The sequence below is a fragment of the Anastrepha obliqua genome, chromosome 4 (assembly GCF_027943255.1).
Source record: "Anastrepha obliqua isolate idAnaObli1 chromosome 4, idAnaObli1_1.0, whole genome shotgun sequence".
Lineage (NCBI taxonomy): Eukaryota > Metazoa > Arthropoda > Insecta > Diptera > Tephritidae > Anastrepha > Anastrepha obliqua.
Window position 1 is genome coordinate 33,004,076 of NC_072895.1, and position 19,072 is coordinate 33,023,147.

The 19,072-nt window shown below is 40.0% G+C and overlaps 1 protein-coding gene across 1 annotated transcript in view; it reads right to left on the reverse strand.

Annotated features, from left to right (window-relative positions):
* Nucleotides 1-208: 208 nt before the first annotated feature.
* LOC129245209 (uncharacterized) overlaps nt 209-19,072 on the reverse strand; it is a 99,405-nt gene continuing 80,541 nt past the window's right edge. The window contains exons 3-10 of the mRNA XM_054883247.1: nt 4,964-7,120; nt 4,481-4,897; nt 4,256-4,419; nt 4,079-4,201; nt 3,349-4,020; nt 3,070-3,224; nt 2,824-2,965; nt 209-434 (exon numbers count right to left, since the gene is read on the reverse strand). Coding sequence (XP_054739222.1) covers nt 213-434; nt 2,824-2,965; nt 3,070-3,224; nt 3,349-4,020; nt 4,079-4,201; nt 4,256-4,419; nt 4,481-4,897; nt 4,964-7,120 — 4,052 coding nt within the window. The 3' untranslated portion in view covers nt 209-212. The remainder of the gene's footprint in view (nt 435-2,823; nt 2,966-3,069; nt 3,225-3,348; nt 4,021-4,078; nt 4,202-4,255; nt 4,420-4,480; nt 4,898-4,963; nt 7,121-19,072) is intronic.

Below are 19,072 nucleotides of genomic sequence, written 5' to 3' on the forward strand. Positions count from 1 at the left end.
TCCTTATGTACAACTACTCACTTAACGACTAGCTCTTAGTACATATTACAAGAAATAGTTTTTATTGTTAACTATGTATGTATGTATGTAATGAATCCCAATGTCTAGTGTGCAGTGTGCATCGGAACTCCAATAAGTAAATGTGCTTATGTGTATGTACTTATACGCATATCTATGTATTAATATACCTATATGTATACGCATCAGCTATACTATTTCATATAGTAACTACTTGGACCTCTTCCTGATGTGTAAGTGCTCATTGGTATACCTTGTGGTCCTGGTATGTGATTATTGCCACTGTGCGAGTGTGAGTGCGTATGCGAGTGCGATGATGACTGATTTTGTGAACCATATAAATGGTCCACACTCGTATTGCCAATGCCATTGCCTGATGGCTCATAATCTACATCATAGTAGATGCCCGATTGATTCTGAAATACATAAAAAAGTATTAATTAATTTTTATACCGAAATTTGCATGTTTTAAGTGATCTATAAATCTTTGGTTTTAGTTTTATTAAGCCTAGAGTACTAATGTTAGCCGTAATACAGTTTTTCTCTCACTTTGCCGAATGCCTACAAATATCGTGCACTCTCAGTTGCCGATGTTTTCTTGTTGTATGCTGTAATGTCATTGCAGGAAGTGTTGCTGTTTTGTAGTTATGAAGCTCGTGTTAATCGCTTCGGCTAATAATTAACATTTATGTAAGCTTTACATTTACATAACTTTCAGCCTTCTTTTTGACAACATTCTGCTCTGGAGTTAGATTTAAAGAGTTTATGTTGTTCGTGCCTTTTCAATTTCAGGGTTGGAAAAATGAGTTTAACAGTCGATTAACAGACAGCACTGAAAGGCCAAGTCTATTTATATGTACATATGCGAAGTGCAATAAAAGCAAATGTGGGGAACACACGACACGCGTTTCCACGACAGTCGGTTCTATGTACGTTACCGAAACGACCCGGATTTATACCCGGCCAAGGACTGTCACTCCAGCAGCATTCCCCGTATGTAAGTATGGGGAGTGTTTATGCTGCTACAACAACAATAAGAACACAAAGTTCAAGTCTTCAACAATTGCTTTTGAAACAAAGAACGTATTATTTTTTAAGCGCTATGTATTTTTTAAATTCATTTTGTTTTGGTTTCTATTGAATTTTGTAATTGCGATTTTTTTCTATTTATGCGTTTGTTTATTTTTTTACGCCTGATCCTAGAGAAAGCTTCTCGAGATGTTATTTAAACAAAAATGAATTTTTCAAATTTTAGTAGTAACAAAAGGGAAAAAGTTTTATTTGATTACACGTAGACAAATAAAAAAAATTTTATTTATTTTATTTTATTTTATAAAGGTTTACATAACAATAAAATTATTATACAAACTGAAAGTAGTGCAGCGCTAGCATCGGAGGCTTTCGGCTGGAAAAAAAAAAAAAATAATAATAATATTTTAACCTTTTGTGGATGATTGATGCCCCGAGCATAACATAACTGAAAATCCAAACCCTTACAGGACTTCGTCATATAATTCACCAGATGTTCCTGGTATTCTTCCTTTTTGACTTCGTTTTTTAATTATTAGTAAGCTTACAATAACAAACAAAATCGTGGTTTTTTGTTGTCTTCCAGGTGTTACGAAAAAATTGAAAATTGAAAAATGATTATCCCAGGGATACCTAGGGCCACATTTCTTTTAACAAATGATTGCCAGACAATTTAGAAAAATGTTGCTTTATAAAGGGTTTTCAGATTGGAGGTGCTTTTTCCAATAGGGGTATTTTGACAGATCACGCGTAACTACAAATTTTTTTTTTCAGTATTCAGCATGGAAAGACTTACGCCTCAACATCGTTTACAAACCGTACAATTATTACCAAATATTACGAAAATGGACGCTCTGTGAAAAATCTTCATCGCGCACTCAGGCTCACTTATGATGATGAGCGAATGGCCCATTTTTGGCTTAATGGCTATGTCAGTAAGCAAAATTGCCGTATTTGAGCAATCCGCAGCCATTCAAGAACAGCCATTACATCCAGTGAAAACAAGCGTTTGATGCGGCCTATAGGCTGGAGGAATCATCGGCCCATATTTCTTCAAAGACGAGGTTTTGGCGCCAACCTGGCGAACTCTATCCCGCCATGATATACGACTTTTTGCTACTAGAAATTGAAGCTCGTGATCTACACAATGCGCTCGTGGTTCCAACAAGACGGCGCCCGTGAAAAAGTGGATTTACTGCGTCGTCGTTTCGGTGAGCAATTTCTCACACGTCTCGAGCCAGTAGATTGGCCACCAAGTTTGTTTAATATCACACCTTTGGACTCTTATTTGTGGCGGTATGTAAAGTGTACTCGTAAATGCTTTGTGAATAACCAGCTTTAATGGAAGCATTGGCAGCCAGAATTACTAAAATTATTCACGAGATACCGACTGAAGTCCTCCAGGGAGTCACTCAAAGTTGGTGTTTACGGATGACCGAATTATGAAAGGGATTTTCTTTAAAAAATAAATATCATGAATGGTTCTACACTAAAAAAATAAAAATTGTACAATCAATTTGAATTTTTGTTTTTTTTATTTCAATTTAAAATCCGATACCTCCGAATTGATCACCCTTTATATGGAAATAGACTGAATAAACTAACACTAGCTGCATCCCAAAAAAAATTCATAAAACCATGCCTGTGTTCACCGAATAAACCTTTTGTCCCCATTCACATAGCAAAAACTATTTATTAAAAATCCTTTGTTTTTTTAATTCTGAAAAACGTACTTCTGCTTTTATTATATTTCTATTACAGTTTTCGAAAACTCACCGCTATGCTGCCATTGCTTCTACTCTTTGGTCGTGGTACTTGAAAATTACGTCCGAGCAGATCGGTTCGATCCTCCTCTTCGCTCGAGCTGGAATTCTCCAGCGTTCGCATGCCGTTCGATCGTGAACTCAACCCCAGTCTTCTGGAAAAAATGCAATGGTTAAAAGAGGAATAGCAATTGGATGGAAATGGAACAACTTTTTATGCGTATTTGAGGAATTGTCTGAGGGGTATACGCACTCATACCGTGGCAGAGGAACCGGTGGTGCCATACTGCCAGACTGATGCATCTGCATGGTGCTCTGCATCGACATGCCGCCAAGGGTGCCTATACCCATTGTCTGTAGATTTGGATAAGCGAACATTGCCGATGACGGACGTGTGGGTCCCACTGGTTCAGCCTGTAAAAATAGCAGATGCCATTAAACCCATACCAAATGTACAAATATTTATTTCTATTACAGAGTTACTTTAAGGTTTCCAGTCTCTGCAATTTCTCTTCGATATACTCACAATCGGACTTACCCCGTAATGGTTTGTCTGTGCCATTACATCAGCAATCTGCGCCCAGCGCATGCGATCTTCCAAAGTCACTTGATAGCCCGGTTGTCCCGGCAAACCGGCCGATTTCATTGGTGCCGTATTCATGTATCCAAACACCGGCGAACCTATGGCATTTTTCTGTTCGCGTTGCCAACGACGCGACCACATTATCAGACAAACCAAAGTCAATACAATGATAACAACAGCAGCTAAGGAGGCACCAATGGCCACACCCAGCACTTCGCCATCGATTTCACATTGGCCACCATAGTGGCTAGAATCGCAAGAGCAAACCTGATTTCCTTCTTCGTTATAGCTGCAAGTGCCACGATTATTGCAGTACGAGTCTGGACACGATTGACAGTCACGACCGGCGCGCTGTGGTTGATCGGCCCATGGATCACGCATGCCCGTCTCGCAGGCGCAACGAAAACTACCCCATGAATTCGAACAGGTGGCACTCGCATGGCAATCATTCAACTCGCGCGACTGGCATTCGTCCAGATCATGCAAGGCAGTTATGGCGCTTTCCGGTGACGTCACATAGAGTACAGAGTTGCCAATGTTATTGTTGCGCCGGTGGAGCACACCAAGCAAGTGTTTTTGTACATCAGCGCGCAAGTTGGGACGAAGCGTTTCAACACTTTCATCGAGCTGCAAAGGATTAAAGACAGTATTAGCTCCGGCGAAGCTATAATTGATGTTTACTCACTTTAATCGTCATGTTCACATACACACCGCTGCCACCGAAATTTGGGTCGCCACGGTAGATATTGTTGACGCGCGCTTCCATAAACTCATCCGAGTAGGGTGTCATCGACATGGCGGAGTCGATCTAAAAGCAAGGATTATAGCGTAACTCTTCATATTCTGAAAACATTGGACTTACTGCGCGTATCGACTCGTAGCTCAGCTGTCCGTAGGGCTCACTATGCTTATCCAACAATTTATTATCCCACACAATGCGATGCTCATAAATACGATCGACGCGCATGCCCAGGTAAAAGGATATAACTTTTCTACACGGTTCCCGATGCTTGCGGCGCGAGTAACCTAAAGAGCATTAATTAAATGAAGGCATTCTTGCGTGAAATTCCTTTTCGCCATAACTTACCCGGTCGACAGTGACAACTCGAGACTCCATTCTCTGTTTTACAGCGTTCATGTTGCGCTTGGTCACAAGTTGAGTCATCGCCCACGATGCAAGTGTCTATACGCACTGGCGGTTGCGTCGGTCGTGATCGATAAATCGGTCGCGTTGGTCCAGCATTAGTGGTGGGCGATTGCGTTTTCACGCTGTTCGATTTCGTCGGTTCTAAATCCACAACCTCCGTCTCCGGTATACCATATCCCGACCCCAGGCTGGGTAGAGTGTTTTGAGTAGCTGCATTATTACCACCGCCGCTACCATTTCCACTGCTTCCGCTTCCGCTACCGCTACCACTACCAGTTCCAGGTAAATGTGTCACTCCGCCACCAGGTAATTGTGGTATGGCCGTTGCTGGCGTTGTGGGTACTCCAATGGGCGAATCTGTTGGATCACCAAAGAGATTGATGTAAGTGCGCTTACCATCGATTGAAACAAAACCATCATCACCTGCCGCAGACACTATGATGTCGCCTTGATGACCACCACCGCTACCATAGGAGCCATACGGTTTGATGTTGATCGTTTGCTGTGAACCGCCCACAGACCCTGGTCCTTGTATAGCCGAGAGTGTAACATCAAAGATTTCGCCATAGCCCGGAGGCAAATGTTGTCGTGTGGGTTGAATATGGGTTGGCGGCATCTGTTGCGGATCTAAAGGACGGGATTGTTGAGGTCGTGGGGGTCGGGGTCTTCCACCTGGTTTGAATTCAGGGTCATCAAGTACAATACCTGGACGTGGTTGGTAGTCGTTTGGTGGTTGTGGTAATGGCGTAGGGATGGTGTTAGCAGTGGACGTCGCTGCTGTCGTAGCGACGGACATAGAATTGGTTGTAGTGGTAGTAAAAATTTTGGTGGTGGTGGTGGTAGTGGTAGTGGAAGGTATGGGAGTGATATTAGTTGGAGCGGGTGCAATAGTTGCCAGCAGTTCAGTGCTACTCGCTGAGCTCAACTCAATTGAGCTCGTAACTGTGTCTGGTAATGCAGCCGTTGCTATTGAGTTCTGTGTGGTTAATATATTAGATAAAGCGGCATCAGCCTGTTTGGAGGTGCTCTCGAGTACAGGCGTCTTACTCGGCGTCATGAAAATGACCTCTTCGGTAGATGGATCAAGACCAAGACCCTCGATATTCTCCATGGGCATAGGTGCGTAAGTTGAAGACATTTGCATTTCAGTGTTTGCAACAGAGCTTGCCTCGATTTGTGCCGTAAGAACGCCTTGAGTTGGTTTCTTCTTGTCGGCCGTCTTATGCTTCGTGGGTTTCTTCTTGTTGCTGTATTCATCTTTCTTCATAGGTGGCGGTGAAGCCTGTGTGGGCGCGGATTCTTCCTCTTCCAATTCTGCACTCTCCACCGTCATAGGCGCTGCATCGGCAGTTTCATTAGAGTCTTGATCGGACACCTCAATATATTGTGAATTGGTATCTTCATTTGAAAATTCAGAATCATAGGAGGCGTCGGTTGGCTTGGGCATGTCTGCGTTTGCATCATTGTAGTCCGGCGGTACAGATATTTCAGTTTCTGCAGAATGTTGTAATGTCGGCGCCTCTGGTGTTTCTTTAGCAGGGATTGGAGATTCTTCCGCAGCCGGCGGTGCCAATTGTGAAGTCGGCAGCGGCTTGTACTGCGGTATGGGGCGTCTGCCACCTATAGCTGTAGTAATCGGAGGACGTGGTTTGGGTCTATGCCACGGCGGCCGTTGACTAATGAAACCCGGTCGTAAAGGCACAATTTGTTCCGGTATTGGCACACCTGTAATAAACGGCCGCTCGGGACGATCAAATAGTCCAGTATAAGGTGGTGGGCGATTGGACGAACCCAATGGTTTCTTTTGCGTATCGTAATCGATCGGTAACGTCTGCACATCAGAGATACGTGGCGGTCCGCGGTTATTGATGCGACTAGCTGACGGACGTCGATGGCCCTGTGTATTTGCATGAACGTTCACATTGCCATTCAACAGCTTCACGATGCCCGTTATGATATCTTGTATATCGGGGTTAGAGTTTTGACGCGGATTATGTGACAATGCCGTGGCAGTGGCCGCCGTCGAGGTAGCAATACTGCGCGTCGGATTGATCGGGGACCCCGACATAAGCGGTCGTAGGTCCCCTTTCACTAAAAAAGAATCCGATGCTGAAGCTGAAGCTGTAGCTGCCATAGACGGCACTGCAATGCCACTAAATGTTGGCTTAAATGTTTTGCCTGCACGAACGCGTTGTGTGCGTTCCGGTGCCTCAGAGCTTGCGTCGTTCAGTGTGACCGTCGGTTTGATGTTGTATTGAAAGTAGCGTCCAGCACCAGCTTCCTTCTCTGTATCACTAGGAAAATGCACATCATTGGGACCAGATTTTGGGTAATTGTCATTCAGTATGGGCAAGGCGGATCGTTCTATGCGTATATGTTGGCGTGTTTCGTTATCTTCGTGACTCAGCGGGACCTCATCAATCGGTAGTATATGATCGGCCATGGATGTGTCTGCAATTGTGCTCTCGATCCTCAGGTTCGATGTGGTGTGCAAAGACAAGCCGTCGGCTATTACTTGATTGCTAGATTTCGGAGATATTTGTGAAATGGAGGGATGTGCGAATTCGTCCTGCAGACACTCTGAAAGAGAATGAAGGAACACATAAGCGAATTAGAATGTATGAGTAAACAAAGAAAATTTGGAATAAATTATAATTAGCGCTTAGATGCATGCATGTATATGTGTGTGTAATTATAAAAGTTGAAGTACGTAATGGCAGTAATAAACAATTTTTTTAACTACATGCATTTTAACACACACACACACACACACACCCAAGTTTATGCTCTGTTGTAATTCTTGGCTAATAAAGCTTCTCACAATCTCAATTAGCACATTTTAACCATTACAGAAAAGAAATTAAATTGTTAAAACATACTTAGTTAGCCTTTGGGAGCACCAGTTATGCGCGGGTAGAATACCGCGGCCAGCATAACTCTGCTTTTATAGGCAGATCTCACTCAGCCAGTTGGCTAGCAGCGGTCCGAAAAGCGGCATTTAACCAACTTGGGCATTTAAATGCTTATGTGCAGGTAAGCGCGTTTTTATAAGCCACTAAATGCGCATGCACCCTGCAGGAAAACCCAAAGTTAGTGAAACCGAATTGCAATCTTGTCAAGTTAGGTTAGCCAGGTTGCTTGTCTAATAAGAGACACTCGGTGGCCCTAAGACCCAATCTGATGCCTGTATTTGATTTCCACGCCCTTACTAAGTTGCTTAAGCTACTTAGATCTTTTTAAGAAGGCAACTAGGCGGCCGCCGTAGCCGAATGGATTGGTGCGTGACTACCATTTGGAGTTCAGAGAGAATGTAGGTTTGAATCTCGGTGAAACACCAAAATGAAGAAAAAGTTTTTTCTAATAGCGGTCACCCCTCGGCAGGCAATGGCAAACCTCCGAGTGTATTTCTGCCATGAAAAAGCTCCTCATAAAAAATATCTGCCGTTCGGAGTCGGCTTGAAACTGTAGGTCCCTTTATTTGTCGAACAACATCAAGACACACGCCACAAATAGGAGGAGAAGCGTGGCCAAATACCCAGAAAGGATGCAGTCCCTCCAGTGAGACTTCTTACAAATTTCGCAGGTCTTCGAAGAAATAGTCGCCAAGATATTTGCACGGCTTCTTTGCAGTATATTCAGAGAAGAAGTGTTGTATCGACTCAACTTCTTCTTCATCTCCATAACTCCTGCAGAAGTCTTTGGCTGTTATCGCTCTTAATCACGTATCCGCCAACTGGAAGAAAACGAGGGTTGTTTTCATACCCAAGGCAGGGAGGAAGGTCGACGACTCGGCCAATGAATTTGGGCCTATAAGTCTTACCTCATTTATCCTAAAGGTGTTTGAAAGATTGATTGCTTATCATATCCGAGCGCACATCGAATCCAAATTATCTCCAGCGCAACATGCTTATCTGAAAGGGGAATCCACGGAATCAGCCTCGCACGAGGTCGTAGGGACTGTGAAAAAATCTCTAGAAGGCACAGTTCACTTTGACGGAATTCGTGGATATAGGGAGTGCTTTTAATAAAATCAGGGTGGAGCCAATTGTTTCTGTGTTAGATAGACTAGAGGTGGAGACACCTCAGTAATGCGGTGGCAAGAGGGGATAAAGTCACTAGATTCGTTCACAGGGGGACGCCGCAGAGTGGTGTCGTTTCGCCACTACTTTGGCTAGTTGCTATTGACAAAGTTCTGATAATGCTAAATAAGTGTGGGGTTAAGGGACATAAGAACATAGGAACATAGAGGGAAATGAAATGGCTGATGAGCTTCCAAAGAAGGTGACTGAATTGGAAGACCTCCTACCCGGTCATCGGCATCCCCCTGACAGTTGTTAAAGCGGAACTGCACAAGTTATTTCTCAAGAAAGCGTAGACAAGATGGAGCTCCATTTCTTCATGTGCTATTTCGGAAACCCTTTGGCCTCAGTACAATACACGGAGGACTAAGAAAGTCCTTTGGACTCCTCGCTATTCAATTTCCAACCTCGTAACTGTGTTTACCGGTCCTGGACGATGGACACACACGCGGAGAAGCTAGGGTTACCATTTAACCCCCATTGCAGAAGTTATGGGGACCTTTCAGAGAAGGAGACTGTAGAGCATTTTCTCTGTAAATGTTTGGGTTTGGCAGCTAGACGATTCAAATCACTGGGTGCTCCTTTCTTCGATAGCCTGGGGCAGTGCGCCAACCTAAATCCAATCAGTATCTTCCATTATATCAAAAGCTCTGGCTGGCTGTAGAAATCTGCCTGTTGGAGGTCTTGTTATGGTATCAAAACGGCGCTTCAGTGCTGTCTGAGGAGTGCCACACCGGCACTTCAACCATTTCACCTACCTACACCCATTCCACTGGCTAGGATGCCAATAGTGGAGTGCCACGTTTTAACACCTGTGAGGGCGCTGGTAGTTAATCTCTTGAATCTAAACAGATATTTTGTCCTTTTAAGATTCAATTTTGGCCAGAGAGCTTTGGAGACCCTGCAGTTAGTGGTCAGAAACCATGGTTTCCGCGATTACGTTCAAGCCAATCGCAGTGTAGAGTTCGTTAAATTGAAATGCTTATGTCCTCCATCACTCGCTGAAGGTCAAGCTCAGAGCTTTTCCATGTACAGTCTGTGTGAAAAGAAAAGAACCGGTTTTTTTCTTATAACTTCAAAATATATTTCGTTCTGCTTTTTGCTGCATAAAAGTCCCACTCAAGGGCTACGATGCCAGTGCTAACTCAGGTTAGTGTCATTCGAAACCTTCCCGTAAGCGCAACCAAACAAAAATGAGTGCGAAGTAATGATATTAATGACTTTTCCGAGCGTGGCTTGAAGCGAGTGTCGACAAAAAAGCAGGGTAAAGTGATCGTACAACTTTTTAAGGGGGACCCTTCTTTGTGACTACGCCAAGCACGCACAATTCTTGCTAAAAAGGCAATAGATGTGAGTATCAACACCATCGAATGTCGACTGAAGGAGGCGAACATATTCTACCATCCCACATCGTCAAAACCACTGCTCTCAGAAGAACACTTTGAAAAACAACAAAACAAGAAAATGGTGTCACAGTAATGGACTGGCTTTCCCAGTCCCCAGATGCCGACCCCATTGAAAATGTGTGGGGAACTATGAAAATGCGTCTTGCCGGAACGCCAGTCCATGATTTAAAGCAACTCGTGCGTCAAGTTCGCAAAATCTAGTCCTGCTTGTTGACGAGCTACGCAGAAAAGTTGGCTCAAAGCATGAAGAAGATGCCAGGCTATACTCGACAACGATGAAGACTACACGGCTTATTGAGTAATCTCGACTCGTAGTTTTTTACTTTCATGCAAATTTTTTTTAAAATATATATATCTTTTATACTTCATGAATAATCGGAGTTCCTTTTTTCTGGCATTCATTTCCCTCCACTCCACAGTGGCCGGAGACCCAACAAAGTGTGGTGTTGTGTTGTTCGATAAGCGATAGCGACCTCCTGCATTCTTTAACACATCTTGAATTGATGCGCGCTGAGGCCAGTGTCTTGAACGCGGCTTGACTATCAACAAAAATTGTGAGTCTTGCTGGAGGTAAATCCATTAGTCTTATCGATCTTATCTATTTGTTGTTTTGTCTTTAGCGTAGATCTCAGCTTGGAAGGCGTTGCACCGATTTGGGAGTCTAAAGGATCATTTTAAGGTAGAATTTTGTTAGAGAGTTATCAAAAATAAAAGCCAAAATTGCTCTTGCCCTTTCAAAGAATCTGTGCAAGTATCTCCTAAAATGTAGACTCACTTTGAGTTATAATTGCGCGTGCAACTAAAAACAGCAACAACAAAGCAAATTAAGAGCAGAAAAACGGTATTATCCCAGCTATCATTCAGTTGAAGACAATTTTAATACATTAAACGCAGGCGTAAATATTCTACCGAGAAGGCCAGAGTAGAGATTTTGTGCAAATATGGGAAATTTTACCATTTTTTCTCAGATAGACCTTTGGATTATTACAACAGCACTTACGGAGCCTAAATACACTCTGTCCCATTTAGAACTAAGTAATTTAGAACTAACGAAAAAGAGATGCAGCGCGTGTCTATTTACACTTTTTAAGCATTGTCGGGTACAATTCACCAGTTGCTTATATAAAAAAGAGTGTTTTCATTATTTAGCCTTTGTGCCAAATTAGCTACAAGGACGCCAGTTAAGAGCTAACGGACTTCCCTGCAGGGTATTAGCTACAGCTCTCGCAGCCGATGCATCAGCACGTGAAGAACGGTAACGTTGCGTTCGATTTAGCAAATAGAACAAACAACTTCAGGCGATCTGCAGTGGAGCAGATTTAAGTGACTGTTTAATGAACACGAAATTGTGTCTAAGAAATTACATATTTTCCTTCAGCAAAAAACTAAGCTTTTTGCTAGTTCAGGTCGAGATTCGCCAACCAGTTGCACATATTTGTCAAAAATATGGAGATTCCTTGACTAATAGGAACTTTTATCTTTATAAGCGCATTTTTACTAAAGGGAAATTACTATTAACAGGTGGCGCAAAATTAATCAATTATGGAAAGATTTATAATATTTGCAAATATCGTCCTACGGCAATCATATTTGACACTTGTGAGCTAGACAGCTGTAGCATACAAACAGACAATCAATGGAGCACGTAAGGGTCATTCCGTCATTCAAAATAATTTGTTTTTTTAGTAAACAGTTGAATGGTTAATTTTGCGCCACCCTTTAGATAAATTGTTTTTTTTTTTTAATTTGCAACGATTTCTTTTGTTTCTGTTTGATGAAAGTTCGGCGCGAAAACTTTATCGCCATGCAGCGAAACAAATTTGTCGATTCTCTGCGTTAACGCGATATATATTTTTTTTCATGCCCATCCAAAAAATGAAAGGTTAAAGGTGCTTGCCAATCGCTAATTGTCATTTGTACTGCCTTCTGCATATGGGTACTTTTCTTAAATTTTGTAAAGACAAAATTTTGAAGTTGGTTTATGTGTGAAGCCATGTTTTTATATATGCCATACAATTTCAACTTACTAATTTTTATTAGTTATTTTATTTATATTTTATATGTGTAATATTGAAATAATAAAACAATTTTTTGTTCTATTTTTAATTATTTTTACTTTTAAACAGTAATAACTTTTTAAATACAAAATAAAAAAACCTGTTGATTTTCGCTACATTTCTTTAAAAGACTCCCGAGCGTCAAGTGATTAAACTAATTTCGTGAGCAATATTTTGCAAAACCCTCAAAACGCTATTTTTAAGTATTGGCAAAAAATGTCCAAATTCAAGATTTATTGTCACTATTGCGATATGGACGTGTGCAGCTATAGCTCGGTCAAACCAGAATAAGCACATGAAACCAGAAGTGTATATAGAGGGACGATGGGCCATAATCGTAATGAGAGGCATAGTGATATTCTTTCTCTTTTAGATATAATTCTCAGCAGCATTTTTCCAACCGTTACATCCACAAAATTCTCAGCTGCATCGGTTATAGCACAGTCATATGGGAGATAATACAACAAATACTTGAGTCTCTTCGTCGCCATTTAAAACTAACCTCGTCAATGTGACAGAAGTGTATATATCATCATAGTAATTATAATGGCGTACATACGTATATAAAGATCTTTCAAAATACGCGTCTAGATGTTGTGTGAAAATAAAACATATACAAATTTAACTTATTTCAGGTTTCACAATTTTCATTCAAAATACGGCTCTTAACAATTATATGTGAAAAATTACATCATTCAAATGTCCAAAACTACAAGTAAAATCCGCTGTTAATTTAGGCACCGCAACATTACATTTGGTTCACGCCACAGCGCCAGTTCTGCTTACTAAAAGTGGCCCACAGTAGATTCAGGAATTCCTAATTATTGAGAACGTCGAAATAGCAATGTTGAAGGTTTTTCAACAGCAGCCATACTTTGCGCTACAGCAGCAATATTCTCAATAGAACGTCCAGTTTTTTTTTTTTGTTTTTCTCTGTCAGTCATTTTTCCTCGCCAGAAGCTTTTCCTTGAAATTTTTTCATCAACCTTGACATGTCGACTCATTCCGACGATTACTTTGACCAAAAAAAATCGAATTTTGCATATTTATATTGCGTTGCGAATTTAAACGCGTCATTCTATCATGTAAAATTATTCTGTCTACTTGACAAATATCAAAGATGACATAAAAAAGGTACCGCCTACGAATTATTCACTACTGGCATCACTTTTGAAAGATACTTTGCATACCTTTTGAACCTTTTGCAATTCAAAATTAAATCAATTTTAACCTTTTCAATGCGTATTTTGGACAAAAATCTTAATTTCATATATTGGCAAAATTATCAACTTTTTACTTCAAAATATAGTAAAATGTGAATAATTGAACGGTGGATCGTACTTCCCGTGCATGCTCTGCGTCTAAATATTTTTGAGAATTGTAGGAAATGTGAATGTTATATTTGATTCTACTTTTTAAATAGATAAATAATAAAGATGTATTTAAATTTTCTCAGAGCAACTGGAAGAACCATTGCGCTTAAAATACGGGCATTTTGATGCTTCTGCTTCAATCAAAAATGTAAAATTAAACAACTTGTCGCTTGTTACCTCCTATTTACCAAGTAATAAGTTCGACTACAAAATAGGAAGAAAAGTTACTCAAAGGTAAATTTTAATACGAGTGGAAATTGCATTGCCACTCTAAAATAAGCCTGTAAAGCGACAAAATAACAGAGGAAAGTGTGAGTGTAGTTAGCATTCAGGAGGCATTAATACGCAGTAGGTATGTTGCCTTTGCAACTTTGAAAAAGTAAACATTATCTTATTAACTTTTCAATTTCCCTAATATGATCCTCGTAATGATATTGAAATTCGTATTTGAATTCATTTTTTTATACTTATAAACTACCAGCGCACGCACCCATGCGTAGATTCCAGCGCTTTACTGAACAGCTTTCCATATAATCCTAATTTTTTATGAATAATAGTAATACTCATGATGATCAACTATCATTCAATAAAACTTAATTTGAGTTTATGTGCAATTACCAAAGCTTTTAAAAATAAGTGGAAAGTAAGTAAATAAGTTCTACACGCTTCACTTATGAATGTTCACACTTTCACACTTTCTTCATAGCGAAATCTTTTCACCTGCAAGATGAGTATGTATTTTATTGATATTGACATTCCTCCCGCCCTCTCATTATGCTTGTTCTTTTAAATTCACTTTGAATTGTATGTAGATATGTACATACATTTGTTCACACACTCGTAGTATCACGCGGGCGCACTATTTTACTATATTATTAACACTTTTACTAGTTTTTTCCCCACTTAGTGGCATTGATTCTTTAATTTCAAATGTGTACATATCACATTACTCCACATAGAGTCGTTGGCAATCGTAGAGCCACTGCACATATGTACACACACATATACATATAATCGGGTGAGCTCTAGTGCAGAGAATCAGATATACTGGCAAGAGAGGACATGGAAAGGCAAACAAGCAGTTGAAGATGATAGTAATCTTATTTACAACGCAAGATTATATTGCCACCAGAATCACTAGACTACAAGTACTTTGTTGATGCTAATCGGTATCTGCAAGAGCGAAACCAACGTCTTGTTACAAAGAAAGCTGACAGGCACGTACATATTTGTGCATTCATACGTACCCATATATATGTTTGTATGTATTTCAGTGCCTTAAAGTTTGTATTGAGTTGCACACACCTCTTCATATATTTATTTAGTACAAATGCGAACGTTTCTTATCAACGTAAGAGAATCGGAATGACATTGTTTTAGCTTATTTTGTTATTGTGCCGACGCATTGTATTTCACTTTTCAATGTAATGCGAAACTCACACTCTCATTTAAATTTGAATAAGCTCTCCATTGCCTTTCAAAGTGTTGGTCTGCACATGCATAAATTCGTTTATCTTGCACTACCATTTTCAAATGACATTAGTGCCAAGGTTTTAACAACAATAAATATGTATTTGTATTATATTATATTACACTTAAGAATTCAAGCTGTGAAGAATGGCTGGCTATTTATTCTTCTAATGCACTAACAAAATACATACAAAATATGAAATGCCTTTTCTAACACAAGTAGAGTACGAAGGCAATTAAAGCGAAGTGTTAGTGTTAGGTTCGTGACAGAAGGCTTTCGTCTCTACACAGTATGTGTGTATGTAAGCACATACGTATATAAATACAGGGTTGGCCATATTAAACTGACCCATTGAGTAACCCTATAACTTTTTACTGTAATTTGAAATCTAAGGTTTACGTCAACAAGCCAAAGACACTAGGCGCACTTAAGGCCAATATCCGACGGGAAATAGCCGCCATATCGGCCGAGACGCTGTCCAAAACTATGGAAAACGCCGAAAAACGGGCACATTACGCTATACGAGCTAAGGGCGACCACTTGCGCGATATCATATTCAAAAAGTGATGTAAACGAATCTCCTTGAACTAAATTAAATGTTATTCACAATGAAACACAAAAAAATGTTTCTTTTTCCATATTTTTTTAATAATCACATGGGTCAGTTTAATATGGCCAACCCTGTACATATCCAAATACGTGCTAAGGGCGACCACTTGCGCGATATCATATTCAAAAAGTGATGTAAACGAATCTCCTTGAACTAAATTAAATGTTTTTCACAATGAAACACAAAAAAATGTTTCTTTTTCCATATTTTTTTAATAATCACATGGGTCAATTTAATATGGCCAACCCTGTACATACAATAGAATTTTGACATTGATAATAGCAGCATGCGACTATTTACAAATACAAATTACAAGATGTAATGACTTCGCCTTTATTCGTCTACGAGTACATACAAACTTCATATATTTCCCTTCAAGTACACAACCTCCAATGCAGAAAAGGCATTGCAGCGTAAAGTGCGCTCATCCACTAACAAGTGAAGCACTCATTTTATAGCTTGCATCTTGTGTTGCGAATAAAAATAAGCCCACAATAATAGCAACGCGACATATTTCAAAGTTTTGACCACATATTTATTTATTTTCTATTTAATTTTTCTATTTTTTTAATAAACATGTATGTAGTTCGTACTGCAGCAAAAACTGTATAATTTAAAGTTTGAAACTTTGTAATAAAATACAAAAAATCAACAAATTTTCTTCAAAATTTATAACTTTTTAATTAGAGTTTTTAGAAGAACTCCAGATATACAGTTTTGAAGCCCATTTAATTTTGATATAAGATTATGCCAGTTTAAAGTGGTTCAAAATCACGTTGATTTTTGATTATTTTTTTGTTGACGTTGAATTGAATTTTTTAGTTTGCGGAAAATGCACAAAAGAATCAACAATCAATTTTTGACTACTTTATTGCACTAAATTTGAATGGGCCGAAGTTTTGTAAAAATTGTGATTAAAAACTTAAAAATGTTTTGAAACTTCTTAAATTTAGTGAGTTTTATAAAGAGTTTGGAACTTTAACTTATACGATTCTTGTTATATGTATAATGAAAAATATTTTTTTAAAAAAGTAACAAAAAAATAGCATAAAAAATATTGTGAATATTGTAAAGAAATTACTTAAATATTTTCGCACGAGTGCATTTACTGCAAACGGCGCATAATCCAAAAACAAATTTTTTTAGGAAAGTATAGTATGCAGAAGTGCAACCAACCAACCAATACAGAAGTAATCAAAAACACAATGTCCAGTGATTGGGTTCCGAATAAAAATTTCGCATGCAAATGTACAAAAACAGCATTGTAATCCTGATAGGAATCTGATTGAATTTATGATCCGTTCCATTCGTTTTGTTTTTCGCCCTCAGTTTGGCTTTTTCTAATTTCACTGACAAGCGAATGTATACGTAAACATAAAGTTATATGAAGTAAATTAGAAAAGATTTTATTTTTAATGAAAAAAAAGTTAGAATACACCTATTGTTTGTTGCATAGAGAAAAATTCTACGAAAAGTAATTTTGCAGAACATTTTAACTATTAGCAAAAGGGTTGTTGTGGCCCCTCTTTTGGAGAGACCGGATGAAATGGCATTTTGAAGGCTAGAGAGTTAAAATGTGGTGGAAAATTATTTGCATTGAATTTCACTAAGGGTCTCCTCAGACAAAATCTTTGTAAAAAGAATCTGTAGGTTAGGTTAGGCTGAAGCGGTTATCCATTGTAGGACACACTCAGGCTCATGGCCCATTGTGATGCCGCGTGGTGAACTAGCCATTATCCTTCCTGAAGTCAATGTGTATTATTCAAATCGAGGTCTTCTAATTCGGTAAAGAAATGTTCGTCCGGAGCCGAGGTCTTATAATTTGTTAAGCTTTGTTTTATATATTGTTCATATTTATTTATATTTTTCATTGGGAAATAATTTTTGCGGGGCGGGTCCAAATCCAGCGCAAAACCAGATATCGTGGGTTGATTCGCCTTCTTACATTAGCTGGCTCCCAAACAGTAGTTCGAATGCTATGCAGAGAATACTTGGGCGAAGCCCGAAAGCTGTGAGCGGCTTGAACCATATGCAGAAAAATCGTTCTGGCCGCACCCGAGTGAATGGAAAACAAGTACTTCCCCCACTTACGTGGACTTCTACATACGGAACCATCCTCCAAATATGCCGTCAAAATACCCCAAGTCCTGGAAAAGACCCATAAAACGAAAATTGACACACACCATTTTTTGCCGATTTTAAAGCTGCGGTGCCGCGATGTCTGAATTAAGTATTCCCACAAAACTAACACGCCTATGCAATATGACGTTGCTCAATACCAGCAGCGCCGTCAGAATTGGGACAAGCCGTTTGATACCAAACGAGCTTTTAGACAGGGTGACTCGCTGTCGTGTAACTTCTTTAACCAGATGCTGGGAGAGAACGTACGAGCCGCAGAACTTAACCTCCCAGGCCCAACAAGAGCGTACAATTGTTGGTCTATGCCGATGATATCGACATCATCGGCCTTAACAACCGCGCTGTTAGTTCTTCCTTTTCCAAACTGGAAAAGAAAGCAAAGCGAATGGGTCTGGTGGTGAACGAAGACAAAACGAAGTACTTCCTGTCATCAAACATCATCAAACAAACAGTCGGCGCACTCGCGTATCGGCACCCACGTCACTGTTGACAGTTATAATTTCGAGGTTGTAAAAAACTTCGTTTATTTAGGAACCAGCATTAACGTGTCAGCCTGGAAACCCAACGGAGAATCTCTCTTGCCAACAAGAGCTACTTTGGATTAGGAAGGCAATTGAGTAGTAAAGTTCTCTTTCGACGAACAAAACTAACACTTCACAAGGCTCTCATCATGCCCCTCCTAACGCATGGCGCAGAAGCGTGGACGATGACAACATCCGATGAAGCGACGCTTGCAGTATTTGAGAGAAAGATTCTGCGCAAGATTTTTGGACATTTGCACGTTGGCAATGGCGAATATCGCAGGCGATGGAACGATGAGCTGTATGAGCTTCACGACGACATAGACATAGCGCAGCGAATAAAGATCCAGCGGCTACGTTCATGTCGTCCGAATGGATGCAAACGCTCCGGCTCTGAAAGTATTCGATGCGGTATCAGCTGGTGGTAGCAGAGGAAGAGGAACGCCTCTTCTGCGTTGGAAAGATCAGGTGGAAAAGGACTTGGCTGCACTTATTGTGTCGAACTGGCGCCGGTTAGCACGAGAAAGAAACGACTGGCGCGCTATGTTAAACTCGGCCAAAACCGCGTAAGCGATTATTACGCCAATCAAGAAGAAGAGAAGATAATTTAAATATATGTGAACTTATTAAAAATTATTGTATATGAGTGCAATTAAAATCGAATAAGTCAGGCTGTTCAAAGAAAAAAATCATATCATCAACATACGCGCGGGCATATCTTCACTACTTTTATTTTATGCAATATTTGCTCCACTGGCATTTTCTGTTATCCACATTTGAGTTAGACGCTCAGTTGCCGATAAAACTGAAGTTATTGAAGCGTACGAAAAAGTAAAAGCGAATTCAAGCCACAAATGGTTATCGAATGACGCGAAG